The 22,418-nt window shown below is 38.5% G+C and overlaps 1 protein-coding gene across 1 annotated transcript in view; it reads left to right on the top strand.

Moving 5' to 3' along the window:
* The window catches only part of COL6A5 (collagen type VI alpha 5 chain), an 81,610-nt gene extending 59,559 nt beyond the window's left edge, over window positions 1–22,051 (top strand). The window contains exons 36-40 of the mRNA XM_008153260.3: window positions 1,981–2,174; window positions 14,468–15,157; window positions 17,070–17,166; window positions 17,909–18,153; window positions 21,982–22,051. Coding sequence (XP_008151482.2) covers window positions 1,981–2,174; window positions 14,468–15,157; window positions 17,070–17,166; window positions 17,909–18,153; window positions 21,982–22,001 — 1,246 coding nt within the window. The 3' untranslated portion in view covers window positions 22,002–22,051. The remainder of the gene's footprint in view (window positions 1–1,980; window positions 2,175–14,467; window positions 15,158–17,069; window positions 17,167–17,908; window positions 18,154–21,981) is intronic.
* Window positions 22,052–22,418: the final 367 nt, after the last annotated feature.

Consider the following 22,418-nt stretch of genomic DNA (forward strand, 5'->3'; position numbering starts at 1 on the left):
GATTGATGTTCTTATAACATCCTCATGAGCTCTATTACAAGTTTGCCTTTAAATTCATGGTTTCCTCAGAAATGCCCACATTGAAATTTACTCCAGAATAGAAACCACAATTGAGCCTCAACCCACCTCAACCTCACTGCCCATCTGTCCCACCATGAGCGCTGGGTTCTGGCCACACCGGCCTCTCACCTGCCTTGTGTGAGCTGTTGATCCATCCTCCCGGGCCTCTGGTCATGCTGCCTAGGGCCCCATTCCTGCCAGTGAGACCACACCCATCTTTCATGGCCCTAACTGAAACTGTCTCCACTTTGAAGTCCATCAAAATCAATCAAAGTCAATCAAAATCCACAATTCATCCTTCTTTTGTACCTTTTTATACATCTGCTGAGACACTTAGTACAGTCTATCCCAATGTCTCACTCACTGAAGTCTGGGCCTACATGCTTCATGGTTTCATCCTCAACACAAAGCATAAAAGACCTCACAATATAGCTGCAGATGTAAATAAGTTTCCTTAAAATTGTGTCCTAAATAAAAATACAAATAATTAGTCTGAATGAAACTTGAACCTCAAACAGAACAAGTGTGGCCCATTGGGTTGCTCTCTGTTTCTCTCTATACTTCCCTGCGCTTGGATCCCTGAATGCAGCCTTGCAAAAGCCCAAATTTCAGGCCATAATTACTCCATCCTCTCAGAGGCAGTTAAACAAAGAGCTTCTCAGAACAGATAAGGTCTCTTACAGAAGCAAAATGGCAAGATGAAGGTTCCTCAGAATTCATGCAAATTCTGTTCCTCTAAAGTTAGATTTCATTTAGTTGGTAGTTTAGCAAGGAGTGTCCAGCACCCAACACCTTCTGAAAGGCAACATAACATTGATGTCATGCAAAGCAGTGTTTCCCAGCATTAAATAAGTCATAAAGTCATTTAAAGGAAAATCAAGTCTTATAGAACTGACAATAAAATATTATAATGTTATTTAAACATGTACAAACAAACATAAATCTAGCTGCAAACACCATATGCTTATAGTTCTTATGCAACTATCAGACCAAAACAAATTTTTGCATCAAACCCAAGTAAACCCAACAAGACACAAATTTAAAACACTAATTTAACGGGTGAGTCTACTTTGCCAAAATAGAGTTCCTGAAAATTAAAAACATATGATACATATTGGCAAAATATGATGCACACTGCCACAATGATCATTCCTAACTGTGTTATGATATTATTTGGCTTTTACTTGGTATGAATGTATTATTAATGTATTATGTCTGACTTTTTTATTTTCTTCATTAACTTTCAACAGTTAAAGTAATACTGGTGGGTGCCAAACCCCAGTATGAAAAACAAATGTAAACATGGACATTGTGATTACATAATTTATTTACATGAATAAAATAAGAGTAAACTTATATCGAATATGTTTTCTATCATCATCTAAATAAAAACTATTCTCAAATTATCCTAGGGAACTCTTAATCACCTAAGAATAAAAATGTAGAGGCTATTTTATGAAACATAATGTCAATGAGATAAGTTTTATATAGTCTTATTCTTCTCAGAGCAGTTCTTGGTAAATTAAGTGACTATTTTTTTATATATTCTATGGTGATTAATATGAATATGAAACACATTATTTGGTTGTTCCAAATAACCTGTGATTGACCTTCTTGTCATTTATCTAAAATTCTGTGGCAAATCAGACTTGGTTTATTCCAAAGTGGTATTTCATAGGCTATAAGCAGATTAGGGGAAAGGAAGGATAAATGGGAATTTTTAAATTTACCAGTTTATACTTTTTTAAAATAATAAGTATAATGAATCTCCATGGACTATATGATTGAAATGAATTTAGATTTTTAACACTCTTTTTTTCCAAGATATAATTAAATAGCTATATTAAATTGTTGTGATATTTTATTTACATTTCCCAAAGTTTTCTAGATTTACCTAAGACTTTCCATTTTATCTTCCAGATTTACTGCTGAGCCACATGAGATTCCTTCAGGAGAGAATAGCTTCATCAACCAGGAATTAAATGCTGGGAGAGACACATCTTTTATGTTGGATGACCGTTTGGTTCACATTCTAAGCCAAATGTTTATGCCACCAACATTAATGACTGAGTATGAAGATCAGGATTCTGAAGAAATTGCAGGTCTCACTTCTGGTAAGGAAATGAAAAGTTACAATGGAAATTTATAGATAACTGGTCCTTGTCTTTTAGCAATAATAGAGAATCAAATACACTAAGGCAGGTATCTAAAGCAACATTTTCCAAGTTCAAAGTGATAGCTACAACTACTCCTTTTATTTAAAGTAAAGATTTAAATGGTGGCACTGCTAAGGAAGTTGCTACTATAAACTATAAGTAAGGTCCCTGATATTCTTTTTTTAAATAATGTTTTTATTGATTTCAGAGAGAGGAAGGGAGAGGGAGAGAGAGATAGAAACATCAATGAAAGAGAAACATCGATCAACTGCAGATCAGCTGCCTCCTGCATGCCCCCTACAGGGGATCAAGCCTGCAACCTGGGCATGTGCCCTGACCAGGAATCAAACCCTCAGCCTCCCAGTGCAGGAGACAATGTTCAATCAACTGAGCCACACCAACTGGGTTTGTCCATGACATCCTTTTCAAATTTAAGGTCTCTCCGAATTTCATAACTTAGGTTAGTGCGATGTAGAAAGAGGTAATATAGATTACAACAAAGCAAAGGGATAAAAATGACTTTAAAAGCTGGCCTGGCCAGAACCCCAGAATTAGTGATTGCATGACTTTGTATGAGTTATTTTTGAGAGACCTAGAAATAATAAAGCATAAACTCTCCCACTGCCTCCTCCATACATTTGAATGGCAAAGCAGCAATACCTTTTGTCAGGATTTAATAATTTAAAATAAATCAGATATATAGGATATTAGTATTTCCACGAAAAAGGATGACATTCTAAATAGACTGTTCAGCCATTTCATCTTTGCAACTAGAATCTCCCAAAATGCCCCTTTGACCAGAATGCCAGCATTTAAGGCATTGTGTCATAAATACCATGTGAGCTATTAGAATATTTAAATGTAAAAGAAAAAGGAGCCAATTGCATGCCAATTATTTATGTGGATAAATAATATTTATTTCTTAGTAGCTTCCTTGGATACATTTTCTTTTATTCAGGTTTGACACTAATGCCCCTACCTTGTCCCACTATTTCTCAAGTATGAACATTTGAACTTTATCTTTTAAAAAGTTAAACATTCTATAAAGGAATACATTTACATAAAAGAAGCTAGAATTTAGAATAAAGAGTCAATCAATCGTTAGTCGAAAAATAAGACTTAAAAAAAAGGCAATGCAGCCTGGCTGGCATAGCTCAGTGGTTGAGTGTCAACCTATGAACCAGGAGGTCATGGTTTGATTCCCTGCCCTGTCAGGGCACATGCCAGGGTTGTGGGCTTGATCCCCAATTTGGGGCGTGCAGGAGGCAGCTGATGGATGATTCTCTCTCATCATTGATGTTTCTCTCTCTCTCTCCCTCACCCTTCCTCTTTGAAATAAACAAAAAAATATATTTTTTTAAAAAGAGGTAATGCATTAAAACTGAATGTATGTAGTACCATGGCTTTAAGGTACTTGAGTGTGTGTATTTTCAGTTAAAAAAATTTTAATGTCATATAGAGATAGCTTCAAAAAAAGAAAAAAATACTTGTTCTTTTTAAGGGATCTAGTTAATTTGGAGTGTTTATTTTAATGATAAAAGAATAACAACAGCCTTCAAGGCACAGGAATTTATTATGGTTTAATTTAAAAAAAGGCAAATGAGAGAAGTGGTTTGGGCTATGTTAGGATAAAAAAACTGTCATTTGTGAGAGTCTTATTAGAGGTAAGCATTCTAAAGTCCAATAATCCAGAAATGTGAATCTTTTTAGGAGATACTGATGTGACTGGCTATTTAAGAAAGAAAAAGAAATTCATCTTTGCAGCCATCCTTAATGAGCATTGTTCAGTGATAATAGAAACTTGGCTTTTCAGATGTCTGGGAATCGAGACACTCATAGTTTAGCATAAGAACCAATTTGGCTGAAGAAATAATTTTGCATGGCTCTAGTAAGAGAAAATATAAATTGTCAGTTACCCTGTCTCCACCCAGTTTCCCCCCCGGGTTGAAGTGTGCTAGGAGTTCTGTGAGTATTATGTCAGGTTCCGATAGGCTAGGAACAGTGAGTCTCAGATCTAAGGATAATATACATTTTTTAATCCTTTAAAATAAATCTTAGTTTCAGATCATAAGTGTTGTTTAGGGACTATGTGCTAGTCCTTTAAAAAAAAAATCACCTTTACCTAGTTGCTAAAATCTACTGAGAACTTCCTGTATGATGAGCCATCCTCATGGGGAGTACATTGTGGTTCAGATATTTTAGTCACGCTTTAAGAGTTGAGCATTGTTAAGTTCCAGAAGTATTGCACAAATAAAAGGTTGATAATTTTCATAAGCACCTCCAGATATTATGCTTGTTACTCATTTATAATCTGATCCTTTTTTTACTAGGTGTACCGGTTAATAAGGCGGATTTTTTTCAATAGATGGAGTTACACATATGTTGATATATATGCGATTTGATATGTATGCTATTTTGTTGCATTGACAACAAGCTTCAAAACTTCATATGTCAAATTTGCTGAAGGTGTTAACATCATAGATATTTTTACGTTTAAAAATGTCGAATTTCATGCCAAAAAAAAAAAAGAGCATTTGTGGGAAGTTTTAATTCATTACTTTATTTTGAAGAAAAGTGCTGCTGAAAGTTATCGTATACTTTGGGAAGCTTATGGTGAATGTGCTCCATCTCAAGATACTTGTGAACATTGGTTTAAGTACTTTAAAAGTGATTATTTCAATGTGAAAGACAAAGAACATCCAGGTCAATTTTAACCACGCTTTGATCGTGAAACGACCAGAATGGGCCAGAAGACACAGTGAAGTAATTTTGCTTCATGATGACGCACCATCACACACTTCAAAACCAGTTAAAGAAGTTAAAGACACATTAAAAGATCTTGCCTGGGAAGTATTAACCCACTCGCCGTATTCACCAGACCTTGCTCCTTCAGATTACCACTTGTTCTGATCAATGGCACACACACTATCTGAGCAGCACTTCAAAACATACGAAGAAGTGGAAAATTGTGTCTCTGAATGGTTTGCCTCAAAATAAGAATAGTTCTTTTGGGACCGTATCCACAAACTACCTGAAAAATGGCGAAAATATGTAGCTAGCAATGGACATTACTTTGAATAAAGCACTTTTGATGTTTCTCTTGAAATTATCTTGTTTTCTTTGATTACAAAATCCGCATTATTAACTGGTACATCTAGTACAGTGGTCGGCAAACTCATTAGTCAACAGAGCCAAATATCAACAGTACAACGATTGAAATTTCTTTTGAGAGCCAAATTTTTTAAACTTAAACTTCCTCTAATGCTACTTCTTCAAAATAGACTCGCCCAGGCCGTGCTATTTTGTGGAAGAGCCACACTCAAGGGGCCAAAGAGCCGCATGTGGCTCGCGAGCCGCTCTTTGCCGACCATGGATCTAGTAAATTAAATCTTTATTGTTTAAAGTATTACATATGTCCCCTTTTTCAACCACCATTGACCCCTCCTAGCCGGCCCCCAACCCCGCCCCAGGCTTTGTCCACCCTAGTGTCTGTGTCCATGGGTCATGCATATATGCATACAAGTTCTTTGGTTGATCTCTTCTCACCCACCCACCTCCACCTTCCCTCTGAGATTCCACAGTCTGTTCCATGCTTTTATGTCCCAGAATTATTTTGTTCATCAGTTTATTTTGTTCATTAGATTCCACATATGAATGAGATCATGTGATACTTGTCTTTCTCTGACTGGCTTATATTGCTTAGCACAATACTCTCCAGGTCCCTCCATGCTGTCCCAAAGGGTAAGAGAACCTTCTTTTTTACTGCTGCATAGTATTCTATGGTGTAAATTTGATTCTTATGGCTGATGGCTGATCTTTCTGCCCTTGAGCAGAGAGTTTTGAGGGAAAGTCAGGAATCACAACCATTTAAGAAATTTATAGAGTTCCTAGAGTCTTGTGGTCTGGCGATGAGTTGTTTATCACCCTCTTTAACAAGAAACACAACCACTATCTTTCTGCCTATGCCTCTCTCTCTCTATGTCTCTTATATGCTTGGATTTCCAAGTTCATGTTCAGTGCCATCACCTTTTCTGAGCAGCTCGAGGACATCTGTATCAAAATTACCTGGAATGGAAGTCCTTTGTCAGCACAGATTTCTAAGCTTCCTCAGAAATACTGCTTCATATTTAGAGGTGTGAGTGGCAAGGGGAAAGAGACAAGCTTTAAATCCACCATAGGTGATTTTTTCAGGTTTGAAATCCACTATCCCAAGGATTCACAGAGTGTGGGCCCTGAACCACTAGCATCAGCGTCACCGGGGAACTCACTAGAAATGCAGATTCTCAGTACTCATCCCAGACCTTCTGACTCAGAAACTTGGGCTGGGGGCTCAGCAATCTGGGTTTTAACAAGCAGCACATGTGATTCTGATCAGGCTGCTTTGGTGTGCCACATTTGTTCTGTTCTCAATGGAGCTGAAAGCAATTGGGCATCTAGTATCCCAGAACAGAAGGGAGGATTTGTTTCCAAAGGGTTCCAGGAGCACTGGGTTATAATATGATTTTACTTATCTAAGATGACAGAACATCCACCATCCATCCGTCCATCTAAACATCTATCTAATAAAACACTTTTTAAGACCCAAAGATATAGAGATTATCTAGAGATACTACCATGCATTTTGACCATGATATCTGCAATATAAAAATTCCTTGGAAAATTCTGCCCCTCCTACTTACTTCCCAATGGCATACACTTAGCTCTTTGGAATTATGTAATGAAAATGGATGGCTTAATTCTAATTAAATTGCAATTGTTGAGCCAGTGGCAAGCCTAGCACTTTCATCAAAGATACTATGTTAATAGCATTTAAAATACATTCAGTCTATTTTCAGGATTAAAGGAGGACAGGATAATTTGTAATGAATGTTAAACACTAATCCAAACTCAGCCTTGGGCTTACTCATCGCTTTAAGCAGTTCCAGGCCTTAGGATTTCTTCAACTGATGTTCTTTTTAATGAATTTCACTGAGAAATTAAAACCAACACTTTCCTCTTCGAGTAAGGCTGGAATTGAGCTCAAGGGAATTTGCAGGGCTCTGTTTTACATTTTTTCTGCCTTTAATCTGTTTCTGATCTACAGATTAGCTCTTTTTAAAAAGCCAGTATGTCTTTTGACTTTGAATCAATCTTTGGGTATTAGAGCAGGAAAGGTATTCAGTGATCATCTCTTGCATATTCTCTGGGGGAAGGGGGTGCACCTAGGAGACACATTGCAATGTCTGGAGGAGGTTTTTGTTGTCACAGTTGGAAGGTACTACTAGCATCTAGTAGGTAGAAGCCACAGATGCCTCTAACCATTTTACAATGCACAGGACAGCCCTTTGCAACAAAGAATTATCCAGAGAAACTGTCAATAGTGAGAGAAACCCCCCTTTTTTTTTAGAAGAAACTTCCTACCCCACAGTGTTAGAAGTAGAAGATTCAATGGAGGGGCTGGTGGTTCCTATGCCCTGTAGACATTTCTTCAGTACCGTCAGGATTCTGCTAATTTAAAAAATAATAATAAATAAATAAAAAACATTATGAAAGTACTGTTATACTATATAAAATTTTAATACAGAGAGTCTCAAACAATTTAATAAGCTGCGCTGTTTGTAGTGTGGAATAAATGCTTTGTGTGTTTTTTTCCACAGGCATATAGGTTTACATAGTTTTTTTTTTTTTTTTTTTTTTTTTTTAAATATATTTTATTGATTTTTTACAGAGAGGAAGGGAGAGAGATAGAGAGTTAGAAACATCGATGAGATAGAAACATTGATCAGCTGCCTCCTGCACACCCCCTACTGGGGATGTGCCCGCAACCAAGGTACATGCCCTTGACCGGAATCGAACCCGGGACCTTTCAGTCCACAGGCCGACGCTCTATCCATTGAGCCAAGCCGGTTTCGGCTAGGTTTACATAGTTTTAATCAGTTGCATATCCTACTTTTCACCTAATCCTGTCATACATTTTACATATTGCTTCAAGCTTCATGCTGATTTTTCTGTGTCCTTATAATGTTACTTTTAATAAATGAGTGAGTTTAGCTATTTACCTCTTGTTGAACTCGTAGCTTGCTTCTAATTCTGCTGGCACATAGTGAACTTGAATGTAGATCTTTACTTCTGCTAAATTGAAATCTGCACTGGAATTAAATGCAACGAATTCACTTCTAAGGCACCCATGGGACATCAGCTGAGTGTCCTGCTTTCATAGCATCAGTAAACATTTCTAAACTAGGAGGTCAGCAATAGAATCATGGTCATGTCCAAATTTTAATGACATGTTTCATGAACTCTTTAGGAAATCTCAACCATCTTGAGGCTCTTTTGGGGAATAAACTGAGTTTCCTCTTTATTTTAAACTATAGACGGGGGTTGTTGCATTTACTTTTGCTTGGGAATTTATTATATTACTGTTTTGTGTGTGTGGGGGGGTTATTTATTTATTTTGTTGGTGGGTCTTATGATTTTTGCTCTATGGTTCCACTTCAGGAACACTTCTCTGCGTGCTAATTTAAAAATAAGATGTTGATAGGAATATAACGTAAAGTTTTTCATGAAAGTAACATGTTGTCATCTGTCTTATATTTATCTACCTTACTCTAAAAAGCATGTGATTAGCTCTGGGAGAAGGGTGCCTAGAAATCACTACCTTTGCCCCATTTGACCTTGAGCCTCTGAAATTATTGAGCCCTTAATATAGTGAGAATTCATAACCCCGGTTTTATTTGTAACAATTGGAGTCACATGGTCATTCCAGAATTGTTACATATTATATGATACAATTCTACTTTAACAGCAAATAAAGTTTTCATTCAGTAAATGGCTATTAAAATCACAGGAACCATGAAAATGAGATTTATCTGGGCTTTTGCAGCTGCTTGAATTCCTGTGGCAAGATAAATGCCAGGTTATTTTTTATTGCCAGACTCCATACTTGGGGAAACCATGAAAGCCTTGGAATGTCCTAAAAAACTGTCACAAAGATACAGTTCAATTCAGACTCTAAAAATGCATTATTACACACTTCTCTCTCTCCCAAAACACTGCTGTGCTGTCATTTCTTTCCCTTCAACTCCCAATACTCCTGGCATGCTGCTCACATAATATTGGCTTCATATTTGACATAAAATTCTGAAAACATTATGAGTATAGATTATGAGTTTTATTATTAAATCAAAACATAGCTACATTTTATTATCTTATTGTTTGGATTAGATTCTTTTTGGTTTGTTGTTGCTGCTGCTCAGTAATGTGCCATATCTATCTATCTATCTATCTATCTATCTATCTATCTATCTATCTAATCTATCTATCTATCATCTATTTATTTACCTTATGACCCTCTTTACCCATTTCTCCTACCCTCATTCCCCCCACCTCTGGCAACTACCACACTGTTCTCTGTATCTATGAGCTTGTTGTTTCATTTTGTTTAAGTTTAGGTTTCACATAGAAGGAAGATCATATAGTATTTATTCTCTGTCTGACTTATTTCACTTAGCATAATGCCCGCAAGATCCATCCATGTTGTTGCACATGGCAAGATTGCATTCTTTTGTTGTTGTTAATCTTCACCCAAGGATATTTTTCCATTGATTTTTAGAGAGAGTGGAAGGGAGAGGAAGAGGGAGAGAGGGATAGAAAGAGAGAGAGAAACATCGATGTGAGAGAGACCCATCAATTGGTTGCCTCCCGCTCATGCCCCAACCTGGGCCGGGAATTACTGGTAAACCTGAAACTGAGGAATGTGCCCAGGACCCTTCAGCCGTGGGCCAACACTCTAACCATTGAGAAAAACTGGCTGGAGGGGTGGTACAATTTTTTAAAATTTTATTTCATTTTTAAAAATCTGCTTACAAACTCATTCAGAGGCCATAAAAACCAAAGTGCCAGATCCAGGTGTTTGGGTATACTAGTAAATAACTCCTGGCATGCATCCCTTTTTCCCGGTACACTGGTACCTTCTGCAAACTGTTGTTTCAGAGTCGAAGTAGATGGTGAGGGTAAGTCTTGCAGACTTAAGTCCACCTGGAAAAGTCTAGGTTAGGAAAGACATTTATTTTAAGTCTTTGGGGGAAAGGATGAAATCTATTTTAAGAGTTACTCCTGCTTGTTCAGACACTGGGGAAAGAGGACCTCATACAATAAAAGAAGAGAATTTTACATGTGTCTCTATTTCCCTTTGGCATAAAACCAATGACATGAAGTCAGGTACACACCCTGTGACTGCCCACCTTGCTGCCCCACCTGAGAGCTTGACCCGTGACCTCACCAGACAGGAGGGAGGACAGGCCTGGGATGTGATGTTAAGTGGAGTTATTTTTCATGTGACAATACCTCTCTGCAGTTAAGCATGCGCAAACACAACAGAATTAGTTTTCTCGTTTCTGAGAGGATGTGTACACTTGTATGCATGTGTGTAAGTTGTGTTCCACTAGTCCCAGTCAACTTTGTATATTTTTTATGAAAATTCTGATTTGCAAAATATAGTATCACGGGCAGGATTTTCAGATGTCTGATGCTTTCCTATTTGTTTGTTTCTCTCTATAGAGTATATATTTGGAGTACTTAGGATAGGCTAGGCACTGTGCAAGCTTTAATTTTCTCAAAAACATTATAAGGTTGTAGTCTATTACTATTTTTTAGCAGGGGAACAGAGCTAACAAATGGAAGACAAGACTCAATCTCCAAAAATTGTTCTAATAACCACTGCTCTACAATGTCTAGAGAAGAAAAAATTACAAGCTTTATTTAATTCATATAAATTGCCTACTTTTGGAAGAAAACTTTCTCTAGTGTTTTTAATCAGAAGTAACAGCAACTGACTGAGATACTCTTTCTTCAAACCAGGGCCTTTGATCAGATGGTTAATATTTCCCTTAATGTGTCTGTTCTCCTCATATCTGATGACCAGTTCTTCTGAAGGTGTTACACAGAGTGGGGTTCAAATCCTGCCCCTGCTACTTACAGGCTGTCATTTCTTAGCCAAGTCACTTACCCTCTCCAGGCCTCAGCTTGTTCATCTGTAAAATGGGAATAATGATAATCCCATCCTCAGAGTGCTGCATGGAAGGTTAAATGAGAGGAGACATGCATAGAGCTGAGCATAAGATCGGAATTGAACTGAATGCTCAATTAAATACTCAGAAAGTGTAAAAGTAAAAAAGAAGGCATTGTCAACCTCATGAGAAGTCTTATGAAAAAGGTTAACTTGAAAAATATCTACTACAGTTCATATGGACAGAAACATACAACATAGCCTCAGTTGTATATATACTTACCTATGGAGACCACATGGCTAATTTTGACCCATGGACAAATTCTAAGGGAGACAGCTGGATACCTCATGCATATCTTGAGATTTCCCACCAATTCCAGGGAAGGCAGCATAGCAATTTAACAGCACACTTAATCCCAATCCAAATGGCTTATGTCCTATAGAGTCTCCCTTCGCCCTAAATTCCCTTTCCACCCCCGCTTCTCCCTAAAGTTCCTGCACTGCACCTGGCATTGTGGCTTAAATCTTGGCCACACTTAGACTAATCTCTGGGGCCGGTTCCCTGGAAATTCAGCCGGATTCCTCATTCCTTCCAAGCCTTGTCAATAATAAAGTGAGCCAGCCCTCTCTCCTCTGCCATTCTGAGGAAATTCTTCAGGCTTAAAGACGGGAATTTGGCGTGGTGACATTTCCAGAAAATACACAGAATTGTTATGAGCTATGGGTATATTTTACTTCTGCCAGGTTTCCTTGAAGGAACGTATTTTTGAAGGTCCAGTCTCCCTAAATGAGATGAATTTAGACTCAAAGTAAAATAATCACACCTTACCTTTGACTAAATTTTAGAGTTTTCAAGAAATAATCATCTACATTTAGCTTCTTAGATTCTCATGCTAATCCTATAAATAATTTTATAGGTGAAATACACCTCATTAGAGAATAGTTCTGCTGGGTACTTTGGAAAAGGATTGAGATTTTCCTCACATATAAAGAGAATGTTGGGGCGGCGTGTGGGGTGGGGTGGGGGGGGGACACACAGTAATATTTCTGATGTGGGCATGTGTGAAAGAGTTTTTCACTAACCTGGTAAGTCAGCCCTTCCTAGTCTACCAGAACATTTATGAAATGCTTTTTCTTGTGTTTTAACGAAGTGTGTTGATCGGGCTTCTAAAAGAAGCTGAAACGCTGTCATTGGGAAACAGAGATTCTTTTGCAGAGCAGTTAGTGAATAGTCAACTCCAGAATCGTATGTGACAAAATGACAGAAAGGTCCATTTAACTAATCTTCATAGTTCCTAATACCCTGTAGCCAAGAACTCTAGAAATGTTTTTTGTGATAACGTTTTAGAGCTAAAGGATATTATCTAAAATTCACTGCAAATAAGAATATAAAATATATGCTTTTTCTGCACTCCCAGTTTTATATTTAGTAATTTAATCATAACGGACCTACATCTTGATAAAAAATTCTAGGAGTTTGAAACTAGGTTCCTGATGGGGAATGAGAGGCCCATAAATTTCAGTCATACTTGTGAAATGCAAAATCCTGTTCAAGTACTACACAGGTATTGCTAAAAGAAAAATCAGGTACATAAATGACCAGTTCTTAGCCCTTTGCGAGAAGGAAGAGAACATAGAAATATCTCAAACAAGATGGTCAGTTATCATCTATTAGAAATGCCCAAGATGGAGTAACAGGAACTGGATTTACCTCCCAACTGAAAGAAATTACCAAAAGAAAAAAATAAACACACACACACACACACACACACACACACACACACACACACATGAAACAGCACTTTTCAAGACACTGGACTTCAAGAAATGAAAGACAGGGATCCCCGAGAGATGGGAAACAAATGAGGTGAGCCCTATGTTGCTCTAGGTTATTGCTGTGAGAGAGTTCCCAGGCCCTGGTGCAGGAAGGCAGAATTCAGGTGGTGCCCAATATAGACCGTGAGTTAAGGAGACAGAACTGAGAGTTCAGGGAGACCAAAGTGGTAAGAATTCACAGGATAAAATATCAGAGAGGTGAGAGCTGCACAGAGAGAGAACTCCAGAGGGTCCCCCTCGATTATTCAGCAGAGTGCTGATAGCACATACATGTGAGGAGTTGATCTGAGGCTGAGGGGTTAGGGAATAGTGCCAGTTGCTTACACAGGTCCAGAAATCATGCCTTTTCCCACCAGTGAAACTGAAAAACTTATGATTCATAGATTACTGGGGAGAAAACGTAGGAAGGTCTTGCTTCAATAACGGAGAATAATTAAGCCTTCAATTAAGCACCACACCAGACTCGCCTAACAAATCATAACAAGAAACACCCAAAGGACCCAATTGTTTCCAAGTAACTTGACTACCTCTCAAAACAAAGCACATGAGTATTTATAGGAATACGAAAGTATTCCACATCCAAAAGCTATAATTTCACAATGTTTGGCATAAAAAGAAGCAGAAATGACCCATATTCAAGAGCATAATAATTCAAACACAAACCAGAATGGACACAAATGTTAGAATTAGCAGACAAAGATTTTAAAACAGTTACTATAACTACATCCCCATTTTAAAAAGTTAAGTAGAGACATGGAAGATAAAAAAGATTCAATAGAATTTTTAGAGATGAAAACTGCAATGTCAGAGATGAAACAATATGCTACTGGGATTAATGGCAACTTAGATTTGGTAAAAGAAAAAATTAGTGAACTTGAAGTTGTAGCAATGGAAATTCTCCAAAATAAAACTCAAAAAGAACAAAGTGTTTTTTTGTTTTGTTTTGTTTTGTTTTTTTAATGAAAAGAGCATTGCCCTGGCTGGTATGGCTCAGTTGATTGGAGCATCATTCAATTCACCAAAAGGTGGCAGGTTTGATTCCTGGTCAGGGCACATACTCAGGTTGTGGGTTCGATCCCCTATAAGGTCTTGTACAGGAAGACACTAAATATAGCTGCATATTTCTTATCTTACATATGAAAATAGCTGGAGGATCAATCAATCCTTTGACAAAGATCTGGGATGGGGTAGCAAATAAATTATTTTCATGTGACAATACCCATTGAATGGTAGTGGCTCTGCATGCGCTGTGTGAAGACATAATTGGAACATGAACCTTGTAACAAGTACTGTAATTGATTAGTGATGCCTGACATGGGTGTGGGAGTGAAGCATGGCCACACCCCATCCTGTGCATTGATCTTCCTTGGCTAGGAGTTCTGAGTTTATCCTTAGACTGAAAAGAGTGACGTCAGTTATTCTGTTGCAGGACATGAAAACCATGGCAGAAAGGAAGAACCAAGTCTTTATGACAAACCTGGAGATGCCTCCCTTCAAGAATATTACATGGATGTTGCTTTCCTCATCGATGCTTCCCAAAGAGTCGGAAAAGATGAGTTTAAGGAAGTGAAAGCTTTCATAACCTCAGTGCTTGATTACTTTCACATTGCCCCAGATCCACTGACTTCCACCTTAGGGGACAGAGTGGCAGTCCTGAGCTACTCTCCGCCAGGCTATATGCCCAACACGGAAGAATGCCCTGTCTATCTGGAATTTGATCTGGTTACTTACAGTAGTATCTACCAAATGAAACATCATCTCCAAGACTCTCTTCAACAGCTCAATGGAAATGTTTTTATTGGCCACGCCCTGCAGTGGACAATTGACAACGTCTTTGCGGGAACCCCCAACCTGAGGAAAAACAAAGTTATCTTTGTTATATCTGCTGGAGAAACCAACCCCTTAGATAAGGAAGTCTTAAGAAATGTATCTCTGAGAGCCAAGTGTCAGGGCTACTCCATATTTGTGTTTTCATTTGGTCCAATGCACAATGACAAGGAATTAGAAGAATTAGCCAGCCACCCACTGGATCATCACTTAGTCCAGCTTGGCCGAACCCACAAGGCAGATTTGAACTATATCACCAAGTTTGTCAAGCCATTTGTCTATTCAATCAGACGTGAGTTATTGAACCTTTTCTTCTATTGCTTTTTTTTTTTTTTGCATTTTATTTCTTTTTAATTGAATTCATTGGGTTGGCATTGGTTAATAAAATTATATAGGTTTTAGGTGTATAATTCTATAATACATCATCTGTATATTGTATTGTGTGGTCACCACCTAAGTCAAGTCTTTTTCCATTACCATTTTACCCTCTCCTACCTCTCCCGACCCCCTTTTCCTCTGGTAATCACCATATTGTTGTCTGTTGATGAGATTGTCTTTTTTGTTTGTTTAATCTCCTTCACCTTTTCACCCAGTCCCCGCACCCCCGCCCCTCTGGTAGCTATCAATCTGTTCTCTGTATCCATGAGTCTGTTTCTATTCTGTTTGTTAGGTGTTTTTTTTTTTTTTTTCATTAGTTTCCACACATAAGTGAAATCAAATAGTATTTATCTCTCTCTGACTGGCTTATTTCATTTAGCATAATACTCTCCAGGTCTATCCATACTGTCGCAAAAGGTAAGATTTCATTCTTTTTCATGACTGAGTAGTACTCCACTGTGTAAATGTGCCACAGCTTTTCTATCCACTCATCTACTGAGGGGCACTTGGGCTGCTTCCTTCTATTGCTTTTGTAATACATTTAATACCTCTGTGTACAACCCACCAGGTGACTTAGCAACATGATCCTCACTTCGGTCAAGAGTGGTAGAGTCTAAGACATGCGTAGGAGGCAGTGAGAAAACCACAAAGAAAAATCTCAGGACTTACTGATATTGAACTTTACTGTTACACTGTCAAGATCTTTGTCAGAAAACCCCCGTATGGGTAAAAAATGTCTTTGAACCCTGACCTGTGAATGTTTCCTATGTACTAAGTTCTTTTAATGAATTTTATCCTTAGTACAGCCCTCACAGAAAAGCATCAGTATCCCCATTTTACAATGGAAAAAAAACTAAGGTTCAGAGACATTAAATACATTGCTCAGAAGCTCACAGTTAGTAGTTGGCAAGTTCTAGACTTAACTCCATGCAGTCTGACTCCAGGAGTGTCCATTAAACTATACTTCAATTCCTAAACCCTTAACAAGAGACATTGCTGTAATAAATAATATCCCACCACCACCATCTTCCTTCTGCCCAAGGACGTCTATTTATCTCCTCATTATACATTACCTTTGGTTCTGACTTGAATTCGTATGAACCCCGGGCACAGATCTCTTCCAGAGCCTCTGCCCCAGAGAGCTGGCTTGGGCGTAGCCAGGCAGGAAAGTTAAGGGTGTCTTTTCACAATGAGGTTTTGAGAGTGGCTGCCCCAGCCTCATGTGTTGTCATTTTAGACATGGGTATAGCAGCATACCTAAGAGCTTGTAGCAGCAAGCAGGTCCTGGCCTGTGCTGGGGATTAGGAGTGGGGCAGAGGCCACATTCAATGGTTGTCCACAGCTCCTGCAAGGTGACCAGGGAATCCCGGGGTGGCAGATTTTCTGGCACTCATAAAGCCCCACGAATCTTGGAACTCAAGATTTATATTTAGTAGCAGACTTATCACTTGCAAAATATGGTGCCTTCTTCCAACCCCAAGATAAATGGGCCAGGCAATTTCAGTTGTTAATGGTGTCTTCTAGAAAGATCCTCCTTTCATAGGGAGAGAAACAGATGATAGAAGAGATTAAGAGTTGTCCTTGAAGTATATCATGAGCCTGTGACATACAGAGCAGGAGAATGTTTGACTCAATCACGGCTGTATCTTATTGACTTTGCCAGTGGCGTATTGCAATGTCAGAGAGTGCCCACACTGCTGAGGCCTTTATAAAATTAATTTGCTCTTGAAATCATGTCCAACCACGGGAGAAGATGAACTAGCTTTGGGTGATGCTCAGAATGCGGAAGGGTAAAATGTAGATTAACAAGCCCACTCTCTCTCCAGGTGCCATCAACAGCTATCCTCCTGCAGACCTGAGACCCAAGTGTGCTAACATTACCTCTCCCAACCCGGAGAACGTGGGCATTGAAAACACTCTACAGTGAGTTGGCAAATTCACAGTTTGGGTAATAATGCAGCTGTAAACAGACCTTAAGAGAATAATTTGAAATGAATGGAGTTTTAGTTGTTAGGGTACAAGAAGTTTGGTTGTGAGATATGTGTATGCGTGTGTGTGGTGTGCGTGTGCGTGTGTGTGTGTGTGTGTGTGTGTGTGTGTGTGTGTGAAATGCCCCCAGCTTGTGATGACAGCACAGATTGGGTATTACTAAAAGACCAAATGGGACCCACATTAGCAAGAACTATGTTTCTTTTCTTTTGCTTTTACAAAAAAAAAGAGGCCCTTAAAATACCTTATTAGTAACTCTATAACACCCCTCTCCTATGGGGTACTGCAGAAAACTTATAATATCAAAAGTTAGATGTAACCATCTTAGAGTAGCAGAAAAACATGTGCCGTTTAGTAAACCGAGCCCATATGAAGATTGGCAGAAAGAGTCTTTTAAGTTTGATTTTGTAAAGTACAACCCTTAAGTACTCAATAAAAATTCAGTGATGAAAATAATATTGGTCTGGAGTCCTCCACCACTGACGCAAATGGCTAATTTCCCTTCAGAATATTAAAAAATCACCCTTCAGTCAAATTCCATCCACCAACTGCCTTTGGACCATTCCAATCGCATGCATAAAATTGATTCCTTTTGCATTTATCTGGCTGTATTGACATTTAATCCTGCAAGGGACTTGGTTAACATATTTTTCCTCTCTTCTCTCTGTCACTTCAGCTTTATTCCTGAGGTGTATGAAATAAAGACAGAGAACAGTGAGCCGGTCGGTGAATTTGGTTCCCAGGAGCAGCATGTCTTTGTATTAGGGAGCAGTGATGAGAATGGTTCTGGGACCACTACTGATCTGATCCAGAAGTTATACGCGCTCTTTTCAGCTGGGGAACTGATGATGAAAGACAAGGAAGAGGCACATTCAGAAGAAATTACAGCTCCGGCAAATGATAAACAACGAGATAAAAAAGGTAACCTTGAATACAATAGACTTGAAGACCCTGGAGTATCTTCTTTGTTTGGGTTTTTTCCTGGTGGAAGATGAGCAATGAGAACTCATTGACAGGTGGAGATGATAGGATGGAGGGGCTTAGCTACAAGGGGTCCCCAAAGTAAGGGGCCAGGGAGATAAAACTCCAGAAAGGCAAAAAGGGAATCAGTGGTGTTGACAAAACCAGAACTAAAATAGGTATAAATGCTTGGTGGGGGTCAGGGGATAGAGATGAGATGTGAGAGGAGCAAGATCAAGGTCTGCAGGTCCTGAGTACGCAGGAGAATCCTGTACCCTTGTGCATGATGGAGGTGGAGAGGAACTGTGCAACTAGCCTCAGGGTCTGCCTTCTACCTGAGCACCCAGGGCTTCCCTGGTCTGAGATGCAGGCTCCTAGCTGAGTGGCATCTGGAGAGAACAGGCTGCTGTGGTTCCGAGGCCTCTGTGGTGGCTGAGGGCAGCTTCTTAGGCTGCGTGGGGAGGCGGCGATGGACCTACAGCTAAAGAGAAATAGATGAACAGGCAGCTGTCGTAGGCTCCAGGGCAGCTACTCTCAAGCTTTGCTGTGTACCAAAATTAGGTGGGAAGTTATCTTAAAATAATGATTCCTGTGTATCTACTAAAGCTGAAAATATGCATATCCTGTGACCTAGTAATTATACTCCAATGTATATACCCAACCTAAAAATATATACTCACCAAAATTTATGTACTAGAATGTTCATAACAGCACTATTTGTAGTAGCCCCAAAGTGGGAACAAAAACACCCAACAGCAGATATGATAAATAAATTTTGGTGTAGTTATATAATAAAATACTGTGTGTGTATGCAATATGTATATAAAACACCATATATATACATATATATACACACTAGTATATATATGTATATATACCTGTGTGTGTATATATATATATACACATATATATATATTTTATACCTATATTTTGTATATTATATATAGGTATAACTGTAGATATAGAAAAAAATTAGCAAAATGATGAGGAGAGAAGAAATATGAAAAATATAGTCAGAAATGGGAGAGAAGATAAGAGGTAAGGAAAGGAAAAGCAAATGTAAATGTGATGAAATATCTGGCCCCAGTGTAGATGGACTAAACCCACTTTAGTCTTAAAATAGAGCAAGCCCATGCTGCCTGTTTCTCCCACAGATTAACTACAAATGAAAACTCTGGACAAAACACAAAAGCAACTGCCTGAGAACTCTGCAAAGTGAACAAAAGCAGATACATTGTGAAGGGGCATGAGTTTCCTGCTTTCTTTTCTCTTTTCTTCTGAGGCTTCATGCTAAGGACGGGCCCCAGCAAAACTCAGTAGTAACCCCATTTCTTTGGCAGAAGAACTAGGAATAGAGGCCCCTGTTTGTCTAAGATGGTGGAAGAAATTCCCATATTTTCCCTCTTTCCTCTCATGGTTTTGCTTTGAAGGTGGGCACAGTTTGGAGCTGAGTGAAAGGCCCGACAGCTAAAATGAAAGAGAAACCCTGTCTTTCTGGCTGGAGGAACAAGGAAGAGAGGTCCTATTGGTCAGCAGGTGGGGATAACCTCAGAGAGAAGAGAACTTGAGAAGGGGATCCTCCAATTCTAATTATGGGATCTGCAGAAGTCCCAGGCTCTCCCCTAAGTTGTACAGGGTTGGGGAAGACCCAAAACAGGATAGCAAAGGCTTTGGACAGTAAACTGAGATTGAAACCACTATCCATAGAAGTGACACTGCACCTGCATTCTGAACCTACCTGGTTGATTGCCTGCCATAATTTTTTTTTAATTCTATAGAGAATTATAATAGGACTTGGAGTCTGTACAATAGAATATTCAAAATGTTCAGAATAGAATCCAAAATGATGCGACATACAGTGAACCAGGAAATGTGAACTATTTTCAACAGAAAAGACAATCAACAGATGCCAACCTCGAGCTGACTCAGATGTTGCAATTATCAAAAAGACATTAATGCAGCTATTTAACTATCCTCCATGAGAGAAAACAAACAACTTGAATTGAAGAGAGCGATAGACATCATCAGCAGAGAAACAGAGATAACAATGAAGAACCAAAAGGAAATTTTAGAATTAAAAAAACATATACAATATCTGCAATTTAAAAATTCACTGATAGGTTCAATAGCAGAGTCAAAATGACAGAGAAAGAGTCATGAACTTAAAGATAGACTAATTACATAATCCAAAGAGAAGAGATTTTTTAAAAGTGAACACATCCTCGGAAACTTGTAGAACAATATCAAAACGTCTAACATTTGTTTCATTGACATTCCAGAAGGAAAGTAGTAAGTTAGATTTGTTCAGAAAAAAAAAAAATTAAAAAATATATATATATATTTATATTTGAGGAAATAATGGCCAAATGCTTACCAAAGTGGTAAAATATATAACTTTACAGATTTTAAAACTCAAAGAAAACCCCACTCAGACACATTATATATTGCTGAAAGCAAAAGGTAAAGAAAAATATTGCAGTGTCTAGAGAAAAACTACATATATCAAAAGAATGGAACAACTATTCAAATGATTGTAGGTTTATCATTCAAAACCATCAAGGCTAGAGGACAGTGAAACAATATATTTTTTCTTTAGTGTTGAAAGAAAAGACCTATGAACACAGACTTTTATAACCAGTGAAAATAGCCCTTTGGAAAGAAAGCAGGAGAAGACATTCTCAGATAAAAGAAAATTAAGAGAATGTGTTGCCAACAGACATAAATATTCTAAAGGAGAATTATGATGGACAACCAGGGAACTGGATTGAGGGAGGTCAATGACTGGTGACTGGAAGGGTGAGAGAACTGAGGAAGGCACTCAAAGTACATCCCTTTCAAGTACTTTAACTCATAATGAAAAGATACTGAGATGTTAACTTTAAAATATGGAAGTTAAGAGGACATGATTTTTTCCCTTTGAGGTGGGTACATAAGGAAGAGTGTTTAAGTCTGCAGATGGGAGCATCTCTAAGATGCTGTCATGGGCCGGGTTCCCTGGTGCTGACCCTGAGGTGAGGACTCATGTGCCTGTAACTTACTGAGGAGATGCTCACGGGAAACCAGGAAGGGAATGGAGGAAGCAGGACAGGGAAGGAATGGAAGCCAAACAAGGTATTATCTGGGGCAAAGTGCCATAGAGGACAGCTTTAGGTTGCTCCTCTCAGCACGAGGGCATTTGAGTCTCACTGAAGAATCATTCTGCCCCAAGGCAAGGAAGTTGGTTTTGTTTTGTTTTTCACTTGTAGGTCTTTGATTGGTCAAGGGCTGCCCAAGGGAGAGATGAACACTCCCAAGGACTCATGCTGCAGGTGGTTAAAGCAGCCCTGCAAAGAGTAATAGGTGTTGATGCCAGAAGCAAAAGCTCACGTGGGGGGGGGGGGGAGGGTGGAGATGGTCAAGGAGGGGAGAGGAGTAAGAGGAGAAAGAATGTTGTTGAGAAATTAATGTTATAAAAAGATCAGAGGGATTCTGGGCAGAGCCCTGACATTGTCTACTACACATTCCTTCTAGCTTTGATTCAGTGATACCAGCCACTGAATGTGCTAAGCATGGAATTTCAGATCATGAATATATTTTTCCCCGGAAGAAGTATATCTATAATAGTTGTATTTATATATTGCTCATTTGCATCTATTATTACAATAAAAGCCCTGAATTGAGCTTTTATTTTGACTACTGAAAATGGCAAAAACCATGTGTGTTTATTTTATATGTGGCATATAAAGCAATAGTCTCTAGAGATAACATTTGAAACAAATCTAAGAACAATCATATTTTTATGTTTTGCAGATGGTGAGGACACACGATGATCATAGCAGAAAGGAAGTTAGCTCCATTGGCATGTGTAACTCCCTGTGACCCTAACCAGAAAGTATAAATAAATTTTCTATTAAAGGTGGAGGGGTAAGTGCAGGAATTTTTCAATTTTTACAATTGGCTAATAATATACTGAATTTGTCCTGTTCAAATCTGCGGGAAAGACTTTTCTGAGTGAAGGCATCAGTGAGCAGAACTGAGAAACTGGGGATGATTTAATTTCTCCTGAGAACTGAGACAACTGACCTTGAAGAGTCAACTGAATCTTTTCTTTGCCAACTCTGTAGAGTTCAGGCATCAATTCCGATGATATATCTGCCTAAAGAAGATTTTTGTCATAATTTTCATCACATCTATATCTCGCATTGGACTCTTGAGTAAAAGGCAGTTAGAATTAGAACTTCCTAGGA

This window comes from Eptesicus fuscus, chromosome 18 (assembly GCF_027574615.1).
Source record: "Eptesicus fuscus isolate TK198812 chromosome 18, DD_ASM_mEF_20220401, whole genome shotgun sequence".
Lineage (NCBI taxonomy): Eukaryota > Metazoa > Chordata > Mammalia > Chiroptera > Vespertilionidae > Eptesicus > Eptesicus fuscus.